Source organism: Perognathus longimembris, chromosome 2 (assembly GCF_023159225.1).
Source record: "Perognathus longimembris pacificus isolate PPM17 chromosome 2, ASM2315922v1, whole genome shotgun sequence".
Taxonomy (NCBI): Eukaryota; Metazoa; Chordata; class Mammalia; order Rodentia; family Heteromyidae; genus Perognathus; species Perognathus longimembris.
In genome coordinates this window covers 142999332-143021701 of record NC_063162.1, presented here as the reverse complement: position 1 = coordinate 143021701, position 22370 = coordinate 142999332, and the positions used below count along the sequence as shown (strand labels likewise).

General features: G+C 39.0%; 1 protein-coding gene across 3 annotated transcripts in view; it reads right to left on the bottom strand.

The window, feature by feature from the left end:
• Positions 1–22370, bottom strand: part of Ubn2 (ubinuclein 2) — a 77761-nt gene that overhangs the window by 40098 nt on the left and 15293 nt on the right. For 2 of the 3 annotated variants that reach the window (XM_048340301.1, XM_048340300.1), the window contains exons 3-7: positions 18434–18535; positions 16278–16415; positions 14942–15045; positions 11617–12109; positions 3448–3518 (exon numbers count right to left, since the gene is read on the bottom strand). In XM_048340301.1, coding sequence (XP_048196258.1) covers positions 3448–3518; positions 11617–12109; positions 14942–15045; positions 16278–16415; positions 18434–18535 — 908 coding nt within the window. The remainder of the gene's footprint in view (positions 1–3447; positions 3519–11616; positions 12110–14941; positions 15046–16277; positions 16416–18433; positions 18536–22370) is intronic. The other variant, XM_048340302.1, reaches the window with a different exon arrangement.

The following is a 22370-nucleotide window of genomic DNA, read 5'->3' as shown; positions in this document are numbered from 1 at the left end:
GATGAAGCAAAGTCTGTTTTGTGGTTGAGCATGCATGGTAACACTATTTTAACCAAAAGCTCATCTCTTTAGAGCTAATATGGCAACTTTCACATTAACAGTTATATAGTTTTACTGAGTTATCCTACAGGATTTTTTTCTTAAAAAAAAAAAAAAAGAAAATTCCTCCTCCAGGTATAAACTATTTTATCCATCTGGGTTTCTCTTATTGAACATGTATTATACATGCTATGCATTTAAATAGTTTGCTCAATTTGTTACAATTCCAGTTTTCATTTCATTTAAAAGTTAGACTTTGAGACTAAACAAATGGCGAAATTTGTATTTAGCCTAACACTTGAGAAAAAAGAAAGCAGCTTTTAACAGTTACATTCTTATTAGCAAGTCAAAAACATGAATAAATAATTAAGGTGTTTCTCAAGACGGAAGACATTATACCCCACAGATACTACAGTAGAAAGATAACATGTTAACTTGAAAGTCAACAACAAACTGGGACTTTTGGCCACAAATTATGTCCAAAATGTTTTATTATAGGAAAAGGTGCAAATAATCTTAAGTACTTTCACAAATATAAGACACACTAAAAGATTTAGTCAATAGCTTTGAGAGAAGAAAAGAAACGCTACCAGATCAAATGTGTCTACTATTTGTAAGATATATTGCAAATGTTGAAAACATAAATGTACAAAATTATGCTCCTAAGAATTGGTAACCAAAAATTCTTGGTATTAGAGAAGCTAAATAGAAGATACAAAATGGCAAGACATTTAAGATGTTAAGTATGAGAGGGTCAAATAGGAAACAATCATTAACTCTCTTGACATTTATGTATAAGTACTTGGCTGAATAACATGTGGTTAGATCTTTATTAAAAGTCTAGACTTACATTAGGAGGACTTCTGGGGCTTGTTATGTTATTAAAAATTAGTTGGCTGGGCACTGGTAGCAATTGCCTATAATCCTAGCTACTTAGGAGGCTGAGATCTAAAGATAATGGTTTGCAGCTAGCCAAGGCAGGAAAGTCCATGAGACTCTTATCTTAAATTAGCCACCAAAAATGCAGAAGTGGAGCTGTGGCTGAAGTGGTGGAGTGCTAGTCTTGAGCAAAAAAAGCCCAGCAATAGTGTCCAGGCCTGAGTTCAAGCTTTAGGACACACACTTTTGAGTGTCAAGGCCAAAAATGAAATCGAAAATTTCAATTTCTAAGAAATTCCTGGCAAGAATAGACAGGCTCAATGACTTAGTCATAAAACTTAGTGGTTTTCACAAAGCAAAAGTCACTAGTTTGCACAAAAGTGGGCTCTCAGATACTTGAAGAGTTGACACTCTGAAGGGAAACCAATGGTTGAGTCCCTTTACATTGAGATTCAAGTCACTACTCATTCTGGAGCACCTGACAGGAGCATGTTTAACAAAAAGATGACAGACAGGTCTCATGTTAGGTGTGCAGCATGATTTTAGTACATGCCTAGGGCAATTTGTTGAACAGAACTCTAGGATCAATCAGAATCATAAGAGTATCATTTATTAGCAACATGTACTTCAGGGAAAAAGGTAATAAAATCAAGTCAGTATGTTGTGTATTTGTTGACTCAGGTCAAATTCAATTACAAAAATATAAAAAAGGCTCCCTGTTTCAACAAATTGATTTTTTTTCCTTGCCAGCACAAAGAAGCAATGTTGAGGTAAAATCAATATACCTCAATAATTTCCTTACTATCCCAAATAACCAGTACATGCCTTGGACTGAGCAACTTATTCCAGAAAAGTGAGGTAATTTTGTTTAAGACAGTGGGAAAAGAGGCCCAGAAGAATAAGAGTGACTAAAAGGGGAAGGGGGGGGGGGAGCGGGAAACCTCAACATAAGAAGTTAAGGAACCAGAGGCAGAGCTTCAGTAAAGTAAAAAGCAGATGGGTTCCCTCAAAACATTTGTTTTACAACAGATATGGGAAAAATAAACAAAGAAGCCTGTTAATGGAATGCCAACAGTTTGCTTATTTGAGATCCTATGTCCCCAGGATAGTCTCTTGACTCTCCTAGGGGACAAACAATTGTTTCTTCTTATTAAAAAAAAAAAAAAAAAAAAGGGGGGGGGCAGACTCAATAACAAGAGAAAGAGCAGATTTAGTACAGTTAAGACTCCTGGGTGGAAAGAAAAAGAAAGGCTTGTCAGATCCCTGGCTGTGGTATCTGGGACAGCTCTGATGAGAAATGGCTGCACTGTTTATTGAGTCTGCGGTTTCAAAGAGGTACTAGGTAAAAGACATCAGCACAAATAGGAAGTATTCAACCTGAAAATCCCTGGTTGAGATAAACAAAAGCAGGAATGAGAAGCTCCTCTGCCATCTATTAGCACACCAGGTTTTTGTTTTCTGAGTCCATTTGAGTTCAATAGGATAGCAGAATACAATTAACTACATATAGTAGACAGAACTAATGAACTAATCAGTTCTTTTTATCTAATAAGTAAACTATCTCCATTACATGTGTTTAAAAGATAGGAATCATAGTATTAGAAACATTGCTTTGCTGTGACTTTCTTCATACTGCTATAACCAACAGAGAAGGCATACATTATCATCAGAGGAGTAAAAATGGCTTGTTTCCTCATGATCACTTTTTGTATAGTTCTGCCTGTAGCATTTGTATACTTGATTCCTGTAACTACCAGTTAAAAATAAGAATAGCTTATTTGACCACAGCCTTAGAATCCAGTTTCAGAATCCACAGCTTCATTAGTGTAAACTTGAAATACAGTATTATTGCTAGGTTAAACCAGGTAATCTAAATACAAAATACAATCTCTCTTTCTCATCTATCAGCCTTTCTTCTAGTCTATAGTCTAACTTCTGTCATCTCCAAATTACTTCTATCCTACCCAACAACCAGGATTTCTTCATTAGACACTAATTTGCATTTGACAAAAAAAATCTTCTATAAACATTTTCCTGTAAGAGGAAACACATTTTTTTTTTTTTTTTTTTGCCAGTCCTGGGCTTAGACTCAGGGCCTGAGCACTGTCCCTGGCTTCAAGGCTAGCACTATGCCACTTGAGCCACAGTGCCACTTCTGGCCATTTCCTGTATATGTGGTGCTGGGGAATCGAACCCAGGGCTTCATGTATATGAGGCAAGCACTCTTGCCTCTAGGCCATATTCCCAGCCCAAGAGGAAATACATTTAAGTGCAGGTTACTATTCAACTGCATACTAGTCAATTGCTCGGGCAGCTTTAAATATTGAAAGCTTTAATCAGTGTAGGTGGGACAGAAAACCAATATGTGCAGACACCTAATTTTACTAAGAAACAAATGTTAATCACACAAGGCTGAAGGGGGAAGTGCTGATACCTAACAACAGCCTGCCACTCACTTAGCACCTGCATTCCACACGCCTACTGGACTCTCACATGATTTCATCATTTTTAATATAAAAAATTACTTACTCCAGAAGAATATTATTCATATCCTGCGTAAAGAATTTTTTTCTTCCTTCTTCATCAAAAAGTTTGGCAGCCTAAAGAAACATAAGGCTGTTATTATGATTCATAACAAATAATCACTTTAAGATGAATTATCTAATGAATGAAACAAACTTTACATCAGTAGACTACTACATGAGTTGTGATCCAGAGTCAGGCAAAGCCATTTGAAAAATCCCAATTGAACAAGATATCATGTAAATTTGCTGCAGCTACTATGACAAATTACCATAAATGCGACAGCTTAAAACAACAGAAATCCATTCCAGTTGGAGATACAAACAAACATCAGTTGGCTGAAATGGAGGTACTGGCTCTATTGCACTGCTTCTACAGGTGAAAAACAAGCTCTCCCAGACTCTCTGGAAGGAACACAGACCTGCTGACACCTCGGATTTCAGTCACGTGATGCAGATTTTGTCTGTTGTATAATTTATGCCACCAAGTTTGTGGTAGAGAGCTCATCCCTCTCTCTTCCAGCTCCCGACTAGTGAGCCAACATCTTGGTGGCAGCTGCAGTACTCCAGCCTTCAAAGCTGACATCTCCAGTCTCTGTGCTTTGCCTTCACATGGCCTTTTCCCTGCCTCCCTCTTCTAGGAATGCATGTGATTGCATTTATGGTCCACAGCATAATCTCTCCATCTCAAATTCTAACCTAATCTTACTGAAAAAGACTGCCTGCCACTTTCCCTTTGCCATAAAAGGTAATACTCATTCATGAGTTCCTCAGATCAGACACTGAATGTTTTTGTTTTTTATTTACATTTTTTTCCTTTATTGTCAAAGTGAATTACAGAGGGATTACAGTTTCATATGTAAGGCAGTGAGTACATTTCTTGTTCAACTGGTTACCTCCTCCCTCATTTTTTTCCTCGCCTCCCCCCTCCCCTGAATATCTTTTGAAACCATCTTTCAGCCGATCCAACTGAACAGTGCAGATAGAATAAAAATATATATATATATGGGGGCTGGGGATATGGCCTAGTGGCAAGAGAGCTTGCCTCGTATACATGAGGCCCTGGGTTCGATTCCCCAGCACCACATATACAGAAAATGGCCAGAAGTGGCGCTGTGGCTCAAGTGGCAGAGTGCTAGCCTTGAGCAAAAGGAAGTCAGGGACAGTGCTCAGGCCCTGAGTCCAAGGCCCAGGACTGGCCAAAAAAAATATATATATATACGGAAAAAATTATCCTTAGATATATTCAATTACAACAAATTTACAAGTTAGAGTCTCTAAAAGGAACTAAAAAGCAGTAAAAAAAAAAAGTATAGTAATATGCAATTGTGTCAACAAAGGATTGTGTGTGTATGTGCATGTGCCACTAGTAGGGCTTGAACTCAGGCGCTGTCCTTGAGCTTTTTCTCTCAAGGCTAACACTATCACTTGAGCTATAGCTCCACTTCTTGATTTTTGCTGGTTAATTGGAGATATGAGTCTCACAGACTTTCCTTCTTTGGTTAGCTTTGAACTATAATCCTCAGCTCTCTCATTCCTGAGTAGCTAGGGCTGATTATGAGTGTGAGACACCAGTAGTAGCTCTATAAAGTGTTGGCTTTTTGTTTTTTTTGGGGGGGGGGCAGTCATGGGGCTTGAACTCAGGGCCTAGGCGCTGTCTCTGAGCAATTTTGCTCAAGGCTAGCACTCTACCATTTTGAACCACAGTACCACTTCTGGTTTTTGAATGGTTAACTGGAGAGGAGAGTCTGACAGATTTTCCTGCCTGGGCTGGCTTTGAACTGCAATACTCAGATCTCAGCCTCCTAAGTCGCTAGAATTATAGGCATGAGCCAACTACCACCCAGCCTTAGTAGTGTTTTTTTTTTGTTGTTGTTGTTGTTTGTCTTATATAAAGGTCATTTAAGTGATTGCTTAGCAAAGGGAAATAAAAACTATTTACAAAGAAGCAATATGGATAGCAAATCTGCATAGCCTATTTTTAGATATACTCATTTTCACAAGTTATAAAAGGTATGAAACTCAAAACAGAATGATCCTTTTATGATGCATATAGTTCCTGCCAAAAATCTAAAAGAAATAGACATTTCCTTTAAATACAAGAAAGCATAGCCAGGAGCAGGTGGCTCACACCTGTAATCCTAGCTACTCAGGAGGCTGAGATCTGAGGACTGTAGTTCAAAACCAATATGAGCATGCAAGTCTGTGACACTCTTATGGACAATTAACCACTCAAAAACCAAAAGTGAAGTTGTGGCTCAAAGTGGTGGAGTGCCAACCTTGAGCACAAAAGCTCCACGACAATGTGCAAGCACTGAGTTCAAGCCCTACAATACAACCAACAACAACAACAAAGTTTCTGATGCAATTTTAAACTTTATAAACCTAAAAGCTTTAATATGATCTAGTTAGAGGAAAATAGATTCAGTCTCCCAGTAGTCACAAGAGGGCTGGGAATATGGCCTAGTGGTAAAGTGCTTGCCTCATACACATGAAGCTCTGGGTTCAATTCCTCAGCACCACATAAAAAGAAAAGGCCAGAAATGGTGTTGTGGCTCAAGTGGTAGAGTACTAGCCTTGAGCAGAAAGAAGCCAGGGACAGTGTTCAGGCTCTGAGTTCAAGACTGGCAAAACAACAACCACCAAAAAAAAACAACCATAATCAAATGTGTCATATAATACTATTTCCTGGCTCTACCATTGGTATACTAGTAATTCTACTTTATTCCATTTGTATAACATGTTTTCAGGAGCTGGTAATATGACCTAGTGGCAAGAGTGCTTGCCTCGTATACATGAAGCCCAGGGTTTGATTCCCCAGCACCACATATATAGAAAACGGCCAAAAGTGGCGCGGTGGCTCAAGTGGCAGAGTGCTAGCCTTGAGCAAAAAGAAGCCAGGGATAGTGCTCAGGCCCCGAGTCCAAGGCCCAGGACTGGCAACAAACAAACAAACAAACAACAACAACAAAAAACATGTTTTTACCTAATAAGGTCATTTCACTAGTTAGTAAGCCCTAATATGTAATTTATTTATTTGCAGCTTGTGAGATCTATCTCAGGGTCTTCAATATGCTAAGCACGTGCCCTAGCATTGAATTCATCCCAGTCTTTAACCTACAGTTTTAAAAATAAGACTATTTCTTTCTATTTTGTTTACTACTAAAGAATAAGGCCCTTAAGGGTAGGAAAGGGTTATAATTTAGTTAATTTTGTACTCTCACATTCCATTAAATACTTTATACTTAGTACCATGTACAATTCATGTACAGCGGACATTTGTGTTATAGCTGCATCTTACAAACAAGGAACCTAGACCATGAGTGCCCTAAGTCTGACTTCTAGTAAGTTGTAGATGCATGATTCAGACTAACGTTTTCTGATGGCCACTGTGCAATACTGCCATCTGACACAAAGATACTCGTTAACTGCAGCCAGCCTGGATTCTACCTAATAGCAATGAAAACATTAGCCAAGTGTATCAGTAAGGCTTAAACACTTAAGGATCATATTTTTATTACTATTTCCCACCTTAACCAGCTGACTACTAGAAATAAATAATTTTTAAATATGGATATTCTGCCATAATCATTTGAGAAAAATCTACTGGAAAACTTAAAAAATGGGCCCCATTTTAAGACCCACAAGATACAAAACAACGAGAAAACACAATAAATTTGAGTAAACCACATACTGACTTGTCAATCTACCAATTTTAAGTCTACCGATTTTACATACTATAAATTTCTGAGACATGTTTCTTAGATGGGACATAGACATGTAGGAAGAAAACCAGAATAAAAAATGTCAAGCCAGGCACTGGTGGCTCTCGCCTGTAAGTTGGATCTGAGGGTGGCTGTTCAAAGTCAGACTGGGCAGGAAAGTCCATGAGATTCTTATCTCCAATTAATCACCAGAAAACCTGAAGTGGCACTGTGGCTCAAAGTGGTAGAACACTAGCCCTGAGCTGAAGAGCTCAGGGACAGTGCCCAAACCCAAAGTTCAAGCCCCAAGACCAACAATAAACAAACAAACCCCAAGAAAGGGAATCAAAAACAGTCAAAAAGATTCAACATGGAAGGACATTACACAGTAAGAAAAGATCAAGAAGAAACTGTTAAACACACATGAGCATTTGAGCTGAAGATAAATCCTCACCTCCTGGAAAAAGTACCATTCCTCAAAGAAAATTATGGAAAATTCACAGATATCAAGTAAATGAAATTAATCTTAGTAGCTAAGGAAGAAGCTGTATAAATCCTGGCATGGCTACTACATGACAGATATGTCAGAGAGTTACAAGACTAGAACACATGTGTTATTAACCATAAGTGGGAAGTAAGAAGAACAAAAATCATACAGCCCAGTAGGGCATATGCAAGCTATTAAGCACCATTGTCCTGGCTTTAAATCCTGATTTGGAACTGGCTCAGCTAATAAAAAATTCATGTGAATCCCTGGGCACTGATGGCTCAGTCTAGTAATCCTTACTACTCAGAAGCTGAAACCTGAGGGCTGCAATTCAAAGCAGCCTGGGGAAGCCAAGTATCTGAGACTCTTTAGCTCCAATTAAGGACCAAAAAAGCCACAAGAAGAGCTGCAACTCCACTGGTAGAACGTCATAGCCTTGAGCAAAAAAGCTCAAAGACAGTGCCCAGATCCTGAGTTCAAGTCCTAGGACCAGCACACAAGCACATAAAAAAAGAAAGTGTAGAAACAAGAAACAGTAAAAACATGTTACAGTCATAGAAATGTTGGCAATGAGACACTTTAACATAATTCTTCTAAGTCCTTAACTGATGAAATGGGTTAACATAATTATAAATATAGAGTAACTTGTAAGTCATAACTTCAAAAGAAATGCTAAAGGGCTGGGGATATGGCCTAGTGGCAAGAGTGCTTGCCTCATATACATGAAGCCCTGGGTTCGATTCCTCAGCACCACATATACAGAAAAAGCCAGAAGTGGCGCTGTGGCTCAAGTGGCAGAGTGCTAGCCTTGAGCAAAAGGAAGCCAGGGACAGTGCTCAGGCCCTGAGTCCACGGCCCCGGACTGACCAAAAAAAAAAAAAAAAAAAAAGAAATGCTAAAGAACAACAGAATAAAAATTGATAAGTAAACCTCATGAGCCACTTGTTGGAAAAATTAGATAAATCTGTTCTGTACTCAAGATATTTAAAACTTAGAAAGAGTTAAGACCATCAGCACAACCATTTTCACTGCAGCACTCTTCACCATAAACAAGATAAGCTAGTCAGCTCAGATGTCCTTCAATGGGGAATGGATCAAGAAAATGTGGTATTAGGAAGAATGATATTTTACCATTCATTAAAAAATGGAAAGACTTGAAAAAAAAATAAGCCAGACTCAGAAAAACAAAGATTGCATGGTATCCTTCATTTGTGGTAGATAGAATGTACAAACAGGTAAGAGAACAAGACTTTGGAATTAAAAATAATTTGTGTGTGTGTGTGTATGCGCGCGCACGTGGGTCAGTTAATGGGGCTTGAACTCTGGGCCTGGGTACTGTCCCTGAGCAATTCAGTTCAAGGTCAGCACTATACCACTTGAGCCACAGCACCACTTCTGGTTTTCTGGTGGCTACTAATTGGAGATAAGAGTCCCACAGACATTTCCCGCCCAGGCTGGCTTTGAACTGTGATCCTCAGAGCTCAGCTTTCTGAGTAGCTAGGATTACAGGCAGCGTGAGCCAACAGTGCCCAGCATTAAAAAATGGTTTCTAACTCTGAAAAAATAGAGTGCACAAATGTCTGTAAGTAAACCTGTTGGGCTGTGTGTAGGTGTTTACAAATCAATTAACTGAAGTATAATAGACTCAATGGAGAGCTCAAATAGTATAATCTTTAAGAAAGACTAGGTCAAAGCCTAAGAAAATCAACACCAGAAAGGATACATCCAAAAGAGTAGGAGGTGGGGCTGAGGGAAGAGGGTAGAGAAATGAAGAAGGAAAAGAGGAAACAATGCAGTCAAGAATTCATTGTAGGGGCTGGGAATAGGGCCTAGTGGTAAAAGTGCTTGTCTCGTATACATGAAGCCCTGGGTTCGATTCCTCAGCACCACATCTATAGAAAAAGCCAGAAGTGGCGCTGTGGCTCAAGTGGCAGAGTGCTAGCCTTGAGCAAAAAGAAGCCAGGGACAGTGTTCAGGCCCTGAGTTCAAGCCCCAGGACTGGCAAAAAAAAAAAAAAAAAAAAGAATTCATTGTATGTACCACAAAATTAAGAAAAATAAGGGAAGGGTAGGTCAAAGTGGGGGAGAGAGAATGTTGAAAGGGGCAATACTGATCAAGATGCATTGTAATCATAAACTGCTTTGTTACATGTCATCTCCTCTATATAACTAGAGATAATTAACATTTTTTAAGAGTTAAGACAAATAAATACAACAGAGAGAATATTTAAATGGATAAATTCTGGGAGAAAAAGGCAGGATAAAGTGCAATCATATATTATAATCACATACATTATAACAATCATATTTGGTAATATTATTCCTGAGTAATATATATTAGTCAGGAGGCTGAGATCTGGGGATTGCAGTTCAAAGCCAGTCAGGACAGGAAAGTCCATGAGACTCATCTTCAATTAACCACCAGAAAACAGGAAGTGGTGCTGTGGCTCAAATGGTAGAGCAGTAGCCTTGAGCAAAAAAAAAGAAAGTTCAGGGACAGCACCTAGGTCCTGAGTTCAAGACCCATGACCGACCAAAATAAAAAATAAAAAAAGCAATGTGAGTATGCAAGTATCTCTGATGGGGAGCAAGAATGTCAGATAACAAAAGTCTTTCCCGACTGTATGAAATATATTCTGTACTGTTTTTTTGTTTTCTTTTGTTTGTTTTGGAGACAGGGTCTTGCCTCAATCCTGAGACCTTCGGACTCAGCCTGCTGAGTGCTGGGATTATAGGCACATGCCATCACACTCCGCTTGTATTACTTCTCTATCAAGAGGAAAAAAAGTCCAAAACAACTAAAATATGGCTTGGTTTCAGACAAACATGTTAAAGTAAGCAAAAAGCATTTTAAGGTACAGCTGGCACATTTTAAAGCAAAATATTATCAAAAGGGGATATCAGATGTTAACTAGATTCACAACTAATTAAAGGGATAGTATGAATCCAAATGACCTGGAGAGGAACCTATTGTGATACTTGACAGGCTCAGCTCCTATGTTTATCCTAATAAGAATATAATACACATCTACTACAGCTGCTGGAAAAATAGGTTATGATATGATTAAGGGCTGCGCATACTACTCTGTGGTAGATGGCTTAATCCTCAGTATCACTGGAAAAAAGAATAAATAAAAAGCTAAGTAAGGGCTGGGGATATAGCCTTAGTGGCAAGAGTGCCTGCCTCGGATACACGAGGCCCTAGGTTCGATTCCCCAGCACCACATATACAGAAAACGGCCAGAAGCGGCGCTGTGGCTCAAGTGGCAGAGTGCTAGCCTTGAGCGGGAAGAAGCCAGGGACAGTGCTCAGGCCCTGAGTCCAAGGCCCAGGACTGGCCAAAAAAAAAAAAAAAAAAAAAGCTAAGTAACTAGGTATCACCAAAGATTGGAATAAGCTCAGGTATCCTTTTACAGTGTTCCTAACTTGCTTCTTCCTATGCTCTTTTCTTTACATGACTATGTAGCTAACGAAAATTGTAATATAAAACATACAAAAACAATTATAATGGGGCTGGGAATATAGCCTAGTGGCAAGAGTGCTTGCCTCTTATATATGAAGCCCTGGGTTCGATTCCTCAGCACCACATATATAGAAAATGGCCAGAAGTGGCTCAGGTGGCAGAGTGCTAGCCTTGAGCAAAAAGAAACCAGGGACAGTGCTCAGGCCCTGAGTTCAAGGCCCAGGACTGGCAAAAAAATAAATAAATAATAATTATAATTATAATGAAAAGCATCTATAGAGGGTTGGGGTCTGGCTTTACTAGTAGAGCACTTCCCTAATACATATTTCATTACCAACAATGAAAAAACAAAACAAAAAAACCCAATTGGATATATGTTGTAACTACTATTTCAGTGTAAACAAAAGGTCTATGAATACAGCCACTGTCTGAAAGAGAATATGGAAAATAAAAGGCTTTTTAAAAATGAAGCATTCTATTATTATATTTACGTAACAAATAAAAACCAAGAGTCACTCATTACACTTACTACACGGAGGTCCTCAATGCGTTTTTCGAGAAGCACAGGCAGACCCTCTGGGAGCGTAGGTATCACCTTAGGCATGACCTGAGAGGCAAAGGTTGGCTGGATGGTGGTTCCATTTTCTCCCCCGGACTCAGACAGAGGACTCTCATCTGAAGCGGCATCCAAGAATCTGTCAAAGTCGAAATCATCTAGTATCTCGAGGGCATTTTCAGCTTCCTGAAACAACTCGTGTTCATTTGTGCTAACAAAAATGGGGAGGTCTGGATCCGTGCTGCTCAGATTTAAGTCCGGGACATCATTTCCCAAAGCTGCGGCAGCACAGGGGGACTTGCTCAGAGAGGAGGTTGATGAGGTCACTGGGACTTTGGGATTGGACTCCTTCAGTTCATCCTTCTCTTTCTGAAATTTTCGTATCATGGCAGCTAAAGAAAGAGAATCTTTATAACGTTTCTTCTTTTTTTCAGACTTGTGTGAATTTAGAGCCACAACTCTGTAAAGAAAAATGTCATCAGTTAGACTATGTGAGACTTTAAAGATCAAAGCTCCATGGAAGAGAGTAGACATAGAACTAAAATATCCATCTGAGGGGTGACTGAGCAGTTTTCTTCTGAATTTATTAAGTTGTACGCTGTGTGCATGCGTGTGTGTGTGTGTGTGTGTGAGCGCACACACGTGTGAGCTGATCCTGGCACTTAAACTCAGGGTCTAGGTCCTGGCCCAGAGCCTTTGAGCTCAAAACTAGCACTCCATCACTCAGGCCACAGCTCCACTTCTGGCTTTGTTGGTAGTTAATTGGAGATAAAAGTCTCACGGGCTGTCCTGCCTGGCTTAAGTTGCACCTTTATTTTATGCTAGTATTTTCTTTATCATCATTTGGATTCTCACCTATTAAAGCAGACATATAAGTGGTTATCACAGTCAAGAAAAAGAAAGGAATAAAGCCAATAGGAAGAAATAAAACTGAATGTTGTTCATTTACTAAAATATATCAAGTTAAATACACTCATTATAGAATGTTCATATTTTTTAGCCCATCTATGAAGCAGTAACCTTCATTTTATTGCCTGCCTAGCATACAAGGCTTTGCCTTTAAACCCAGTACCACCAAAAAAAAAAAAAAGGAAAAGAATTGCGGGGCTGGGAATACGGCCTAGTGAAAAGAGTGCTCGCCTTGTATACATGAAGCTCTAGGTTTGATTCCTCAGCACCACATATATAGAAAAGGTCAGAACTGGCGCTCCAGTGGCGCAATCAGTTAGCACACAGTACTTATAAGAAAAGGCCAGAAGTGGCGTTGTGGCTCAAGCTGGCAGAGTGCTAGCCTTAAGCAAAATGAAGCCAGGGACAGTGCTCAAGCCCCACGACTGGCAAAAAAAAAAAAAAAAAAAAAAAAAAAAAATTCTCCAGTAAAGAAATATATTTCTTGTTCCAAGTAAGAGTTACGTATAACCAGACATTATTCTTGCCCACCTTCAAACTGGTAGCACAAGTGGCTTATGCTACAGGTTGCTGAAGAAATACTAAATCCTATGTCTCAATTTGTGACTGTGTCTTTTACACTGTCATGTCATCTCCCTAGATGCTGCTACTTTAACTGGTACTAACTTCTGAATATCATTCAGAAAAGCTGTAATTCTTAATGATAAACCTTCTTTCTACCTAAACTGGGGGGGGGGAGGGGAGAGGGGAGTTCTCCATTTACTATCATTCTCAATTATTTTTTAAGTCCTATAGCTTAAATGTTTCTGCATGTACTACAGAGCCTACAGGATTATCACCTTGAACACAGCACATGTTTCAGTATTGTTATACATTCCAAACTTAGAACCGTGTGCCCAGGAAACCCTTAAAGTTGGCTGAATGTGCTAGATTACAGGTATGTAATGTACAGAATTTCTAAATGACTTCTGGTCATAATTACAACTATAATCCCATGTTTAGAAAGGAAAATATACTGTCTACATCAACCTTTTGGGTACTTCTCAGCTAATGAGGGAAGGAAAGCTAGCCTCTCTGAACAGTTTTTCCATTGGCTCTGTGGAAAAGGCAAAGTAGAGGCAAGTGGCAATTACCGACATCTTAGAAATAGTTGTTTTAACTTAAGGCTTTTGACAAATTTGATTTGAATTTTAGCATCAATGTTTGAGAAGTCACAAACATTAAGAATAGCTAAATAGGGGATGGGGATGTGGCCTAGTGGTAGAGTGCCTGCTTGGCATGCATGAAGCCCTGGGTTCGATTCCTCAGCACCACATACATAGAGAAAAAGCCAGAAGTGGTTCTGTGGCTCAAGTGGTAGAGTGCTAGCCTGAGCACAAAGAAGCCAGGGACAGTGCTCAGGCCCTGAGTCCAACCCACAGGACTGGCAACAACAACAACAACAAAAAAGAATAGCTAAATAAAAATCAATGAAAAAATACTTCCTGCCCCTGTGCTGGGTATTAAACTCAGGAGTCACATGCTAGGCAGTGTACTTTCACTAAGCACACCCCTAGCCTAGGATAGTTATTATGTTAAAGCAACTATACATGTTTTTCACAAATGCTACCATGGAATTCTCAATCTCTGGGCATCTAAAATTTGTTTTAGGGCTGGAAAACTAAAATTCTTTGTTAGATGTTTACACTATCTTTTTTAAATGGATCTTTTCTTTTCTTTTTTTTTTTTTTGTTAGTCCTAGGGCTTGAACTCTGGGACTGGGCACTGTCCCTGAACTTCTTTTTGCTCAAGGATAGTGCTCTATCACTTAAGCCACGGTGCCTTTTTCAGTTCTTTTGAGTAGTTTATTAGAGATAAAGAGTCTCATGGGGCAGGAAATGTGGCTTAGTGGTAGAGTGCTTGCCTAGCATACATGTAGCCCTGGGTTCAATCCCTTGGTACCACATAAACATAAAATTAATAAAATAAATGAAAAATAACCACTGCAATTTAAGAAAAGGAAAAAAAAAAGTCTCATGGACTTTCCTGCTTGGGCTGGCTTTGAACTGTGATCCTCAGATCTCAGCCTCCTAAGTAGCTGGGAGTACAGGCATGAACCATTGATGCCCAGTTTGAAATGGTTTTTATTGAAAAAAACTGTAATGAGCAAAATTTTCAATGAACCAATCTGTAAAGTGAATCTAAAACATTACTAGTAGCTACAATGACAAACCTTTTGCTTATTAATATATACCATACAATTACTAAAATATAAGTTAAGTTTATATTAGTTATATTAAATTAGACCCAGCCAAGCTGAATTAATTAATGATAAATTATATTTCTACAAGGGAAACAGTCATAGTGTGACCCTAATGCCCTTATTAGGTCTAATTTAACCTACCCCAGTTGTTTGGGTACTTTTTTCCTCGGCTTCTTTTCCTTTTCCCCTTCTTCTTTCCGCTTCCGCTTCTTTGTCTCAATTTCATCCTCTTTTATTTTGGGAACCTGAATATTGACAAAAAAAGAACACATCTTTCATCTAAGTATGGATGCTTTTCTCTTTAACACTAGCAAGTTAACATCCAGAAAAGTGATTTTTCAAGTGTAAATAAATGTCCAGGAGACAATGAGAAAACTGCAGGTGCCCAGGGGCCAGCAGCACTCTCACCTATAGTTCTGGTTCAGTTCTCTGGGTAGGACTTAGAATTGCATTTTCTTTTCTGATTGATATTATGTTTATCTGGGCAACTTAAAACAAAACGAAGCGGGGCAAAAACAAAACAAGCACAAATGATTCACAAACATGGCAGCCCGTTCTGTGAATCAAAACAAGTACTGAAAATTCTTACAACAATACAAGCGACAGCATTTATAGAAAAAAAATGAGATATACAAACAAATTAATTGGTTACTACTGAACTGGTTAACTATTTGCAGAAACAGTAATGGTAAATTCTGGTACATGGTGATTCTGGGCCTCATGTCAGAAAAACTTACAGACACTGTTGATTTCCCCAAAACAGTGCAACAATTCTTTTTTTTTTTTTTTTCCTGCCAGTCCTGGAGCTTGAACTCAGAGCCAGGGCTCTGTCCCTGAGCTTCTTTTTGCTCAAAGCTAGCACTCTACCTCCCAAGCCACAGTGCCACTTTCAGGTTTTTCTGCTTATGTGGTACTGAGGAATTGAACTTAGGGCTTAATGCATGCTAGGCAAACACTCTACCACTAAGCCACATTCCCAGCCTCAGGTATTCACTATTACAACTCATCTTTACACCAAATCTCTTTTCTTGTTTTTTTTCTAACAAGAAAAGGGGTAGCAGGGGACAATTTTCAATACATGCATTACACCAAGTCTTACTTGTCTAAAAACAAACATATCCCAGAAATAGAAGACTATGAAACCTTATCTGTAGAGAAAAATAATAAAAGAAAATATATTTTGAGTATGATGTAAATAGTAATTTTTCCATGTCTACATGATTTTAAGCATAAAATTAAGATTCATTAATGTTTAATGTTTTATTCTTTTCATTCACAGGTATGGCATAAATGACATTCAAAGAGTACACGCTGGGCTTGAGGCAGGAGAAGAGTGGTAGAGCTCTTGCCTTCCATGCATAAAGTCCTGGACTCCATCCCCAACACTACAAAAACCCAACAAAACAAAACAACAAAAAGTACAGCTTACGAATCCACTGTTACCCCTACTATTTGTTATAATGTTGAATATACTCACCTTGGGTGGTTTGTGCTTTTGGTTGTCTGTAGTATCTTCTTCTTCAGTATCTGAAGCTTGGCGAAACTGCAGAGTGCCAGTATTGATATAAAAGCCTCCATATTTTGTTGTTAGAGAAGCAGGAACTAATTCATCATACTAGATTTAAAAGAAGATCCAGATACATTCTACTGTCTATAATTCTATAAATGTCAAAGAAGTTCACTCATAAAAACATTAAATATGAACTACAAAACTGCAAATCCAACAACAAATCCCACTCCTAGGTATACACCAAAGAGAAGCACTAGCCACAATAGGCAGCATATTAAAAACAACTTAAGTGTACATCAGAAAATGCCTCAACCTAGTGGCAAGAGTGCTTGCCTTGTATACATGAAGCCCTGGGTTCGATTCCCCAGCATCACATATATAGAAAATGGCCAGAAGTGGCGCTGTGGCTCAAGTGGTGAAGTGCTAGCCTTGAGCAAAAAGAAGCCAGGGACAGTGCTCAGGCCCTGAGTTCAAGCCTAGGACTGGCAAAAAAAAAAAAAAAAAGCCTCAATTTTGGGGGGCTGGAATATGGTCTAGTGGTAAAGTGCTCACCTCGTAAACATGAAGCCCTGGGTTCAATTCCTCAGCACCACATATATAGAAAAAAGCTGAAAGTGGCTCTGTGGCTCAAGAGGCAGAGTGCTAGCCTTGAGCAAAAAGAAGCTAGGGACCAGTGCTCAGGCCCTGAGTCCATGCTCCAGGATTGGCAACAAAAACAAAACAAATAAACAAAGAAAATGCATCAATTTTTGTAAATGTGATATATCTGTACAACAGAATACTATTTGGCCTTAAGAAAACTTACAACTTACACTAGTATGTACAAAGCTATAAGTTACTAAGTAAAATAAACCACACAGAGAAAGACAAATACCATAATTGTCACCTATGTGTGAAATGTTAAGACTGAATTCATAAGCCAGTGCCAGTGGTTCACTCATGTAATCCTAGCTACTCAGGAAGCTGAGCTCTGAGGAAGCCAACCCCTGCAGGAAAGTCCATGAGACTCTTATCTCCAATTAACCACCAAAAAGCTGCAAGTGTAGAGGGTGGCTGGCACAAACACAAACAAAAATTTTTTCAATCTACAACTTTATACTTGTTTATGTTTTTCAACATGTTTATATTCATAACCTTACTTGACCCTCATAATAAGCCATCATGGCACTGAAAACAAAGTGACTTTAAAAGATTTGTTTCTGGTCACTTCATAAATTAGAAGCCAATGTGGGACTAGAATCCAGGACCTCTATTGCGCATTTTCTTAGCGTTTTTCTGCCCTTATCTGTTGAATGACAACCTTTATGGTAATAGGAAGATTTCTCTACCTCAAAGGGCAGTATATTTCTCATTCCTTACTAAGAACCATTAGTTTAATATACTGTTATTCATCACTTGGCTAGACCCTTTCTCCTTTAAAAGTTTTGTTTTTTCATTTGAATTAGGGGTGGTCATGAAAGTCTTATAACTTCACATGTCTGAAAATTAGCAATTATTAAAGAATCTTAAGAGATTTTTATACGGTCTGGAAAGGAACACAGCCTATCACAAATCATGGTTTAGTATAGTGTTAGCAAACCTGAACCTACTGTGTGAATGCAGCCACCAACTTCTTTTATACAGCCTGGAAGGAATGGACTGTGTATATACATGTACATATACACTATACGTATACATACCAGAGGATGACTAATACATTGTGGCACATATAAATAACAGGAATTTAAATGTTGGGCTCACGAGTGAGATTTCACTCAACACTGTCGACACTGACTCACGTGCACATTGTCACTGAGCTCCAGTTACGATGATAGTAACTGACTGTAAAATGTCACGTGACGGCCAGTCTCAAATATTTACTGAGTAACACTTATGGAAAAAAAAGTTAGCCAAAACCTGATCTAGTTTACTTTAACTCACCATAAACCAACCTAACATCACAAAATTTCAAATCTGCATGCAGTATTCTCTAATCAAAAAAAAGAAAAAAATGAACCTTTAAGCAGTGAACATGGATTTAAAAATAGTACTTACAAAAGCATTCACTGAACTATTTTAGTTACTTTGCCCTTAACTTTTACTAGCCCAAGAATTTGCTGCCATATTAAAGATACATTACTCACAGCCTCTGAATTATCAATAAATGGATCTGTCTCATCATAGCCAAAGCCTATATCAATTAAATCTTGCAGCCGATCCTTCCGGTGTTTACGGGGCTTTCCACCCTGCAAAGAACAGATATGTTAGACTGACTCAGTGAGCATGGTGTTTCAATAAAGTTTTATAAGACCTGTCAGAGGAATTCAAATGAGTTTTTGACAAAGGGGACAAAGTAACTTTACACTGGAAAACCTCCTATTGTCTCAGCCAGGTTACAGTCAATTTCACCTTTGTAGTCTAATTTTCAAAAGCCTGAAATACTAGCCCGGCCATAAGAAAAACATTTAAAATCCAAACCACAGTACTATGTACAAAATATGTGACTAGTATTCCTCAAATTGTCATGGTTATCAAAAACAAGGAGAGCTGGTAGCTAACGCCTGGAATCCTAGCTACCAAGGAAGCTGAGAACTGAGGATCACGGTTCAAAGCCAGCCCAGGCAGGAAAGCCCATGATATTCTTATCTCCAATTAACCACCAGAAATCTGAAGCAGAGCTGTGGCTCAAAATGGCAGAATGCTAGCCTTGAGCAAAAGGGCTCAGGGACAGAGCCCAGGCCCTGAGTACAAGCCCTCCCCCTCCCACATACACACACATACACAAAAAAAAACAACAACCCAAAAACAAACACCAAGGAGAATCTGAAAAACCATACCAGTCTAGAAAAGCCAATACCTGAACTTCCATGCAAACTAAGAATTGAAAAAGGACATAAGGGGAAACAACTAAATCCAAGTGCAACATGGAGGTTAGTTAATATGTAGCAATAGGGCTGGGGATATGGCCTAGTGGCAAGAGTGCCTGCCTCATACACATGAGGCCCTGGGTTCGATTCCCCAGAACCACATATACAGAAAATGGCCAGAAGTGGCGCTGTGGCTCAAGTGGCAGAGTGCTGGCCTTGAGCAAAAAGAAACCAGGGACAGTGCTCAGGCCCAGAGTCCAAGGCCCAGGACTGCCCCCCCCCAAAAAAAAAAAATAATGTAGCAATAGTGGTCCTCCAGTTGTAACAAATGCACTTGATGATTGTGCCATTCTAACAACTGGGATGAGTGGGTAAATACTGTGTAAGGATTTCTGTGTTCTCACTGTAACTTTTCTGTAAACCTAAAATTATTTTTTTCTTTTCTTATGGTAGAGTGCTTTGAATTCAGGGCTTCATTCTTGGTAGGCAAGTGCTCTACTGCTGGAGCCACACTTCCTGCCCTTTTATCTCGTTACTTTTGAGATAGGGTCTCTTTTCTTTTGGCCTGGGCCACTTGGCCCAGACTGAGCCTTGATCCTCCTGTTCATGCTTTCCACAGTAGCTATCTAGCCGTTGGTTGAGAGAGGGCCTCATAAACTGTTTGCCAGGGCTAGCCTCAAATGGGAATCCTTATAATATTCTCCTCCCTAGTAGTTAGGATTACAGGTATGAGCCACTAGAGTCCAACTTAAAATTATTTTTGAACATTATAGAGATAGAAAATGAAAAATGTGGCTGGGGATATGGCCTAGTGGCAAGAGTGCTTGCCTCCTATACATGAGGCCCTGGGTTCAATTCCCCAGCACCACATATACAGAAAATGGCCAGAAGTGGCGCTGTGGCTCAAGTGGCAGAGTGCTAGCCTTGAGCAAAAAAAGAAGCCAGGGACAGTGCTCAGGCCCTGAGTCCCAGGACTGGCCACAAAAAAAAAAAAAAAAAGAAAGAAAGAAAGAAAATGAAAAATGTATAAAAATGCTGAAATCAGAGTCAAGTCTGGGACTAAAAGATCTGTGCTACCATTCATTTTCGTTTTATTTTTACAAGTTTTGTTATACTAGGCCTCACCTATATTATGCAAGTGCTCTACCACCTGGACTATAAACTTATCCCTTATTATTTTCATTTTGGTTTTTTGTAGGGTTCCCCCCCCCCCCCCCTTTGGCCAGTCTGCCTTCAACTCAGGGCCTGAGCACTGTCCCTGGCTTCTTTTTGCTCAAGGCTAGCACTCTGCCATTTGAGCCACAGTGCCACTTCTGGCCATTTTCTATATATGTGGTGCTGAGGACTCAAACCCAGGGCCTTCATGTATACGAGGGCAAGCACTCTTGCCACTAGGCCACATTCCCAGCCCCAGGTTTTTTTTTGTTTTGTTAGACAAGATCTCATTACCTTTTTGCCTAGACTGGCCTCAAATTCTAGATTTTCCTGCCTCCTGTGTGGTTCAACTAGCTGAGATTAAAGTAAAGATATGTATCACACACACAAGAAAAAGATGTATACTACCACACTTCATTAATCAGCTGATTTTTATTTACTTGTATTTATTCCTCCTTATACTACAAAGTCTTTATAATAGGCGAATGCCTACTTACATACAACTTCCTGGAATGAGATCCTCAACACCAGTGGCTGTCTCAGAGGAGGAAACTGGTTAGCCAGGAATTAGGGGTAGGAGGTGGCATACTTTTCATCCTATCACCTGCATACTTTTTGAATTTTTATTCTATACATTGAGTTCAAGGCCAGCAAGGGCCTTGTATTACCCAGTAAGCTTTGTCTCAAAAATCCAAGATCTCACAGTAGAGCACTTGTTCATCATGTGCATTCTTGGCTTAATCTCATCTGGCAAAAATAAATAATAATGACAATAAAAAAATATTCTGCTCAGTGCTGGTGGCACCTGTAATTTTAGCTACCCAGGAGGTTGAGCTCTGAGGATAACAGTTCAAAGCCAGCCCAGGCAGGAAAGTGTGTGTGTGTGTGCTTAAACTCAGGGCTTACACACTGTCCCTAAGTTTTACTGCTCAAGGCTAATTATCTACTACTTGAAATAAAACTTATCTTTGGTTTGTTAGTATTAATTGGAAATAAGAGTCTCATGGGCTTTCCTGCCCTTCCCTTCCCTCATGGTTCTCCCTGTTTTTCCCTCTTGTTAGCATCTACAAGTTATATAGTTCATTTTCAACACAGTGTCTAAGTACCACTGGTGCATTTGTTCACCCTCTATCCCGCCATTTCTGTGCCCCCCCTTACCCTCCCAAAGACAGTTGATAGTTAAACAAGCAAACAAGACAAAAAGAAGAATAAATAAAACAACAATGAAGAAAAAAACCTCATTTCCATTTCCTGGAGTTCACTTCAGTAATTATTATTTTATATGACCAATGCATACCACCCTTTTCTATCCTCCAAATTCCATTCCCCTGATTATGGTGCAGGCCAATGGTGTGCAATTATACACACTGAATACAAACTTTTCACATCTGCTCCAAAGGAGCAAATACACTGATATATAAGCATTTTTACCTAGAGGAAATCAGGCCAAATGGGCAAAGGGTTATGTATATTAGTGACTTCTCTACTAGACAGACTCATTTAGGAGAATTTTTTAAAATCAACTCTAGCTTACAATGCTTCTTATAATAAAGTCAAAGTTCTAATTGATAAATTTGTAGACCTTTGCAGCAACTGATAGAACACTGTTTATCTATTATGTAATGTAAAATTCAAATTTTACTTATAAATAAAATTCAAATTTCTGAATTCTTTTACACCTAAAATGAAGAACACTCCATTAGTTTAATATGACTCAGAGCACATTGCTTACTAAGTCATAAGTACCTGCTTAACCTGATAATCAGTGTCTCCTGTCATTGCAGAATGATGACTCTGTAACACTAAAACTGGAAAACACATAAGACAGTCTTATTACAAGACCTCCTTGCCATTACCTATAGCAAATAAATAGAAAAGGAAATAAGAAATAACACACAGTCAGACAGAAGCATAACACTAATTGCTAAGAATGATCCAGTCTCTCTCTCTTTTTTTTTTTTTTTTTTGTTGTTGTTTTTTGCCAGTTTTGAGACTTGGATTCGGCCTGAGCACTGTCCCTGGCTTCTTTTTGCTCAAGGCTAGCACTCTGCCACTTGAG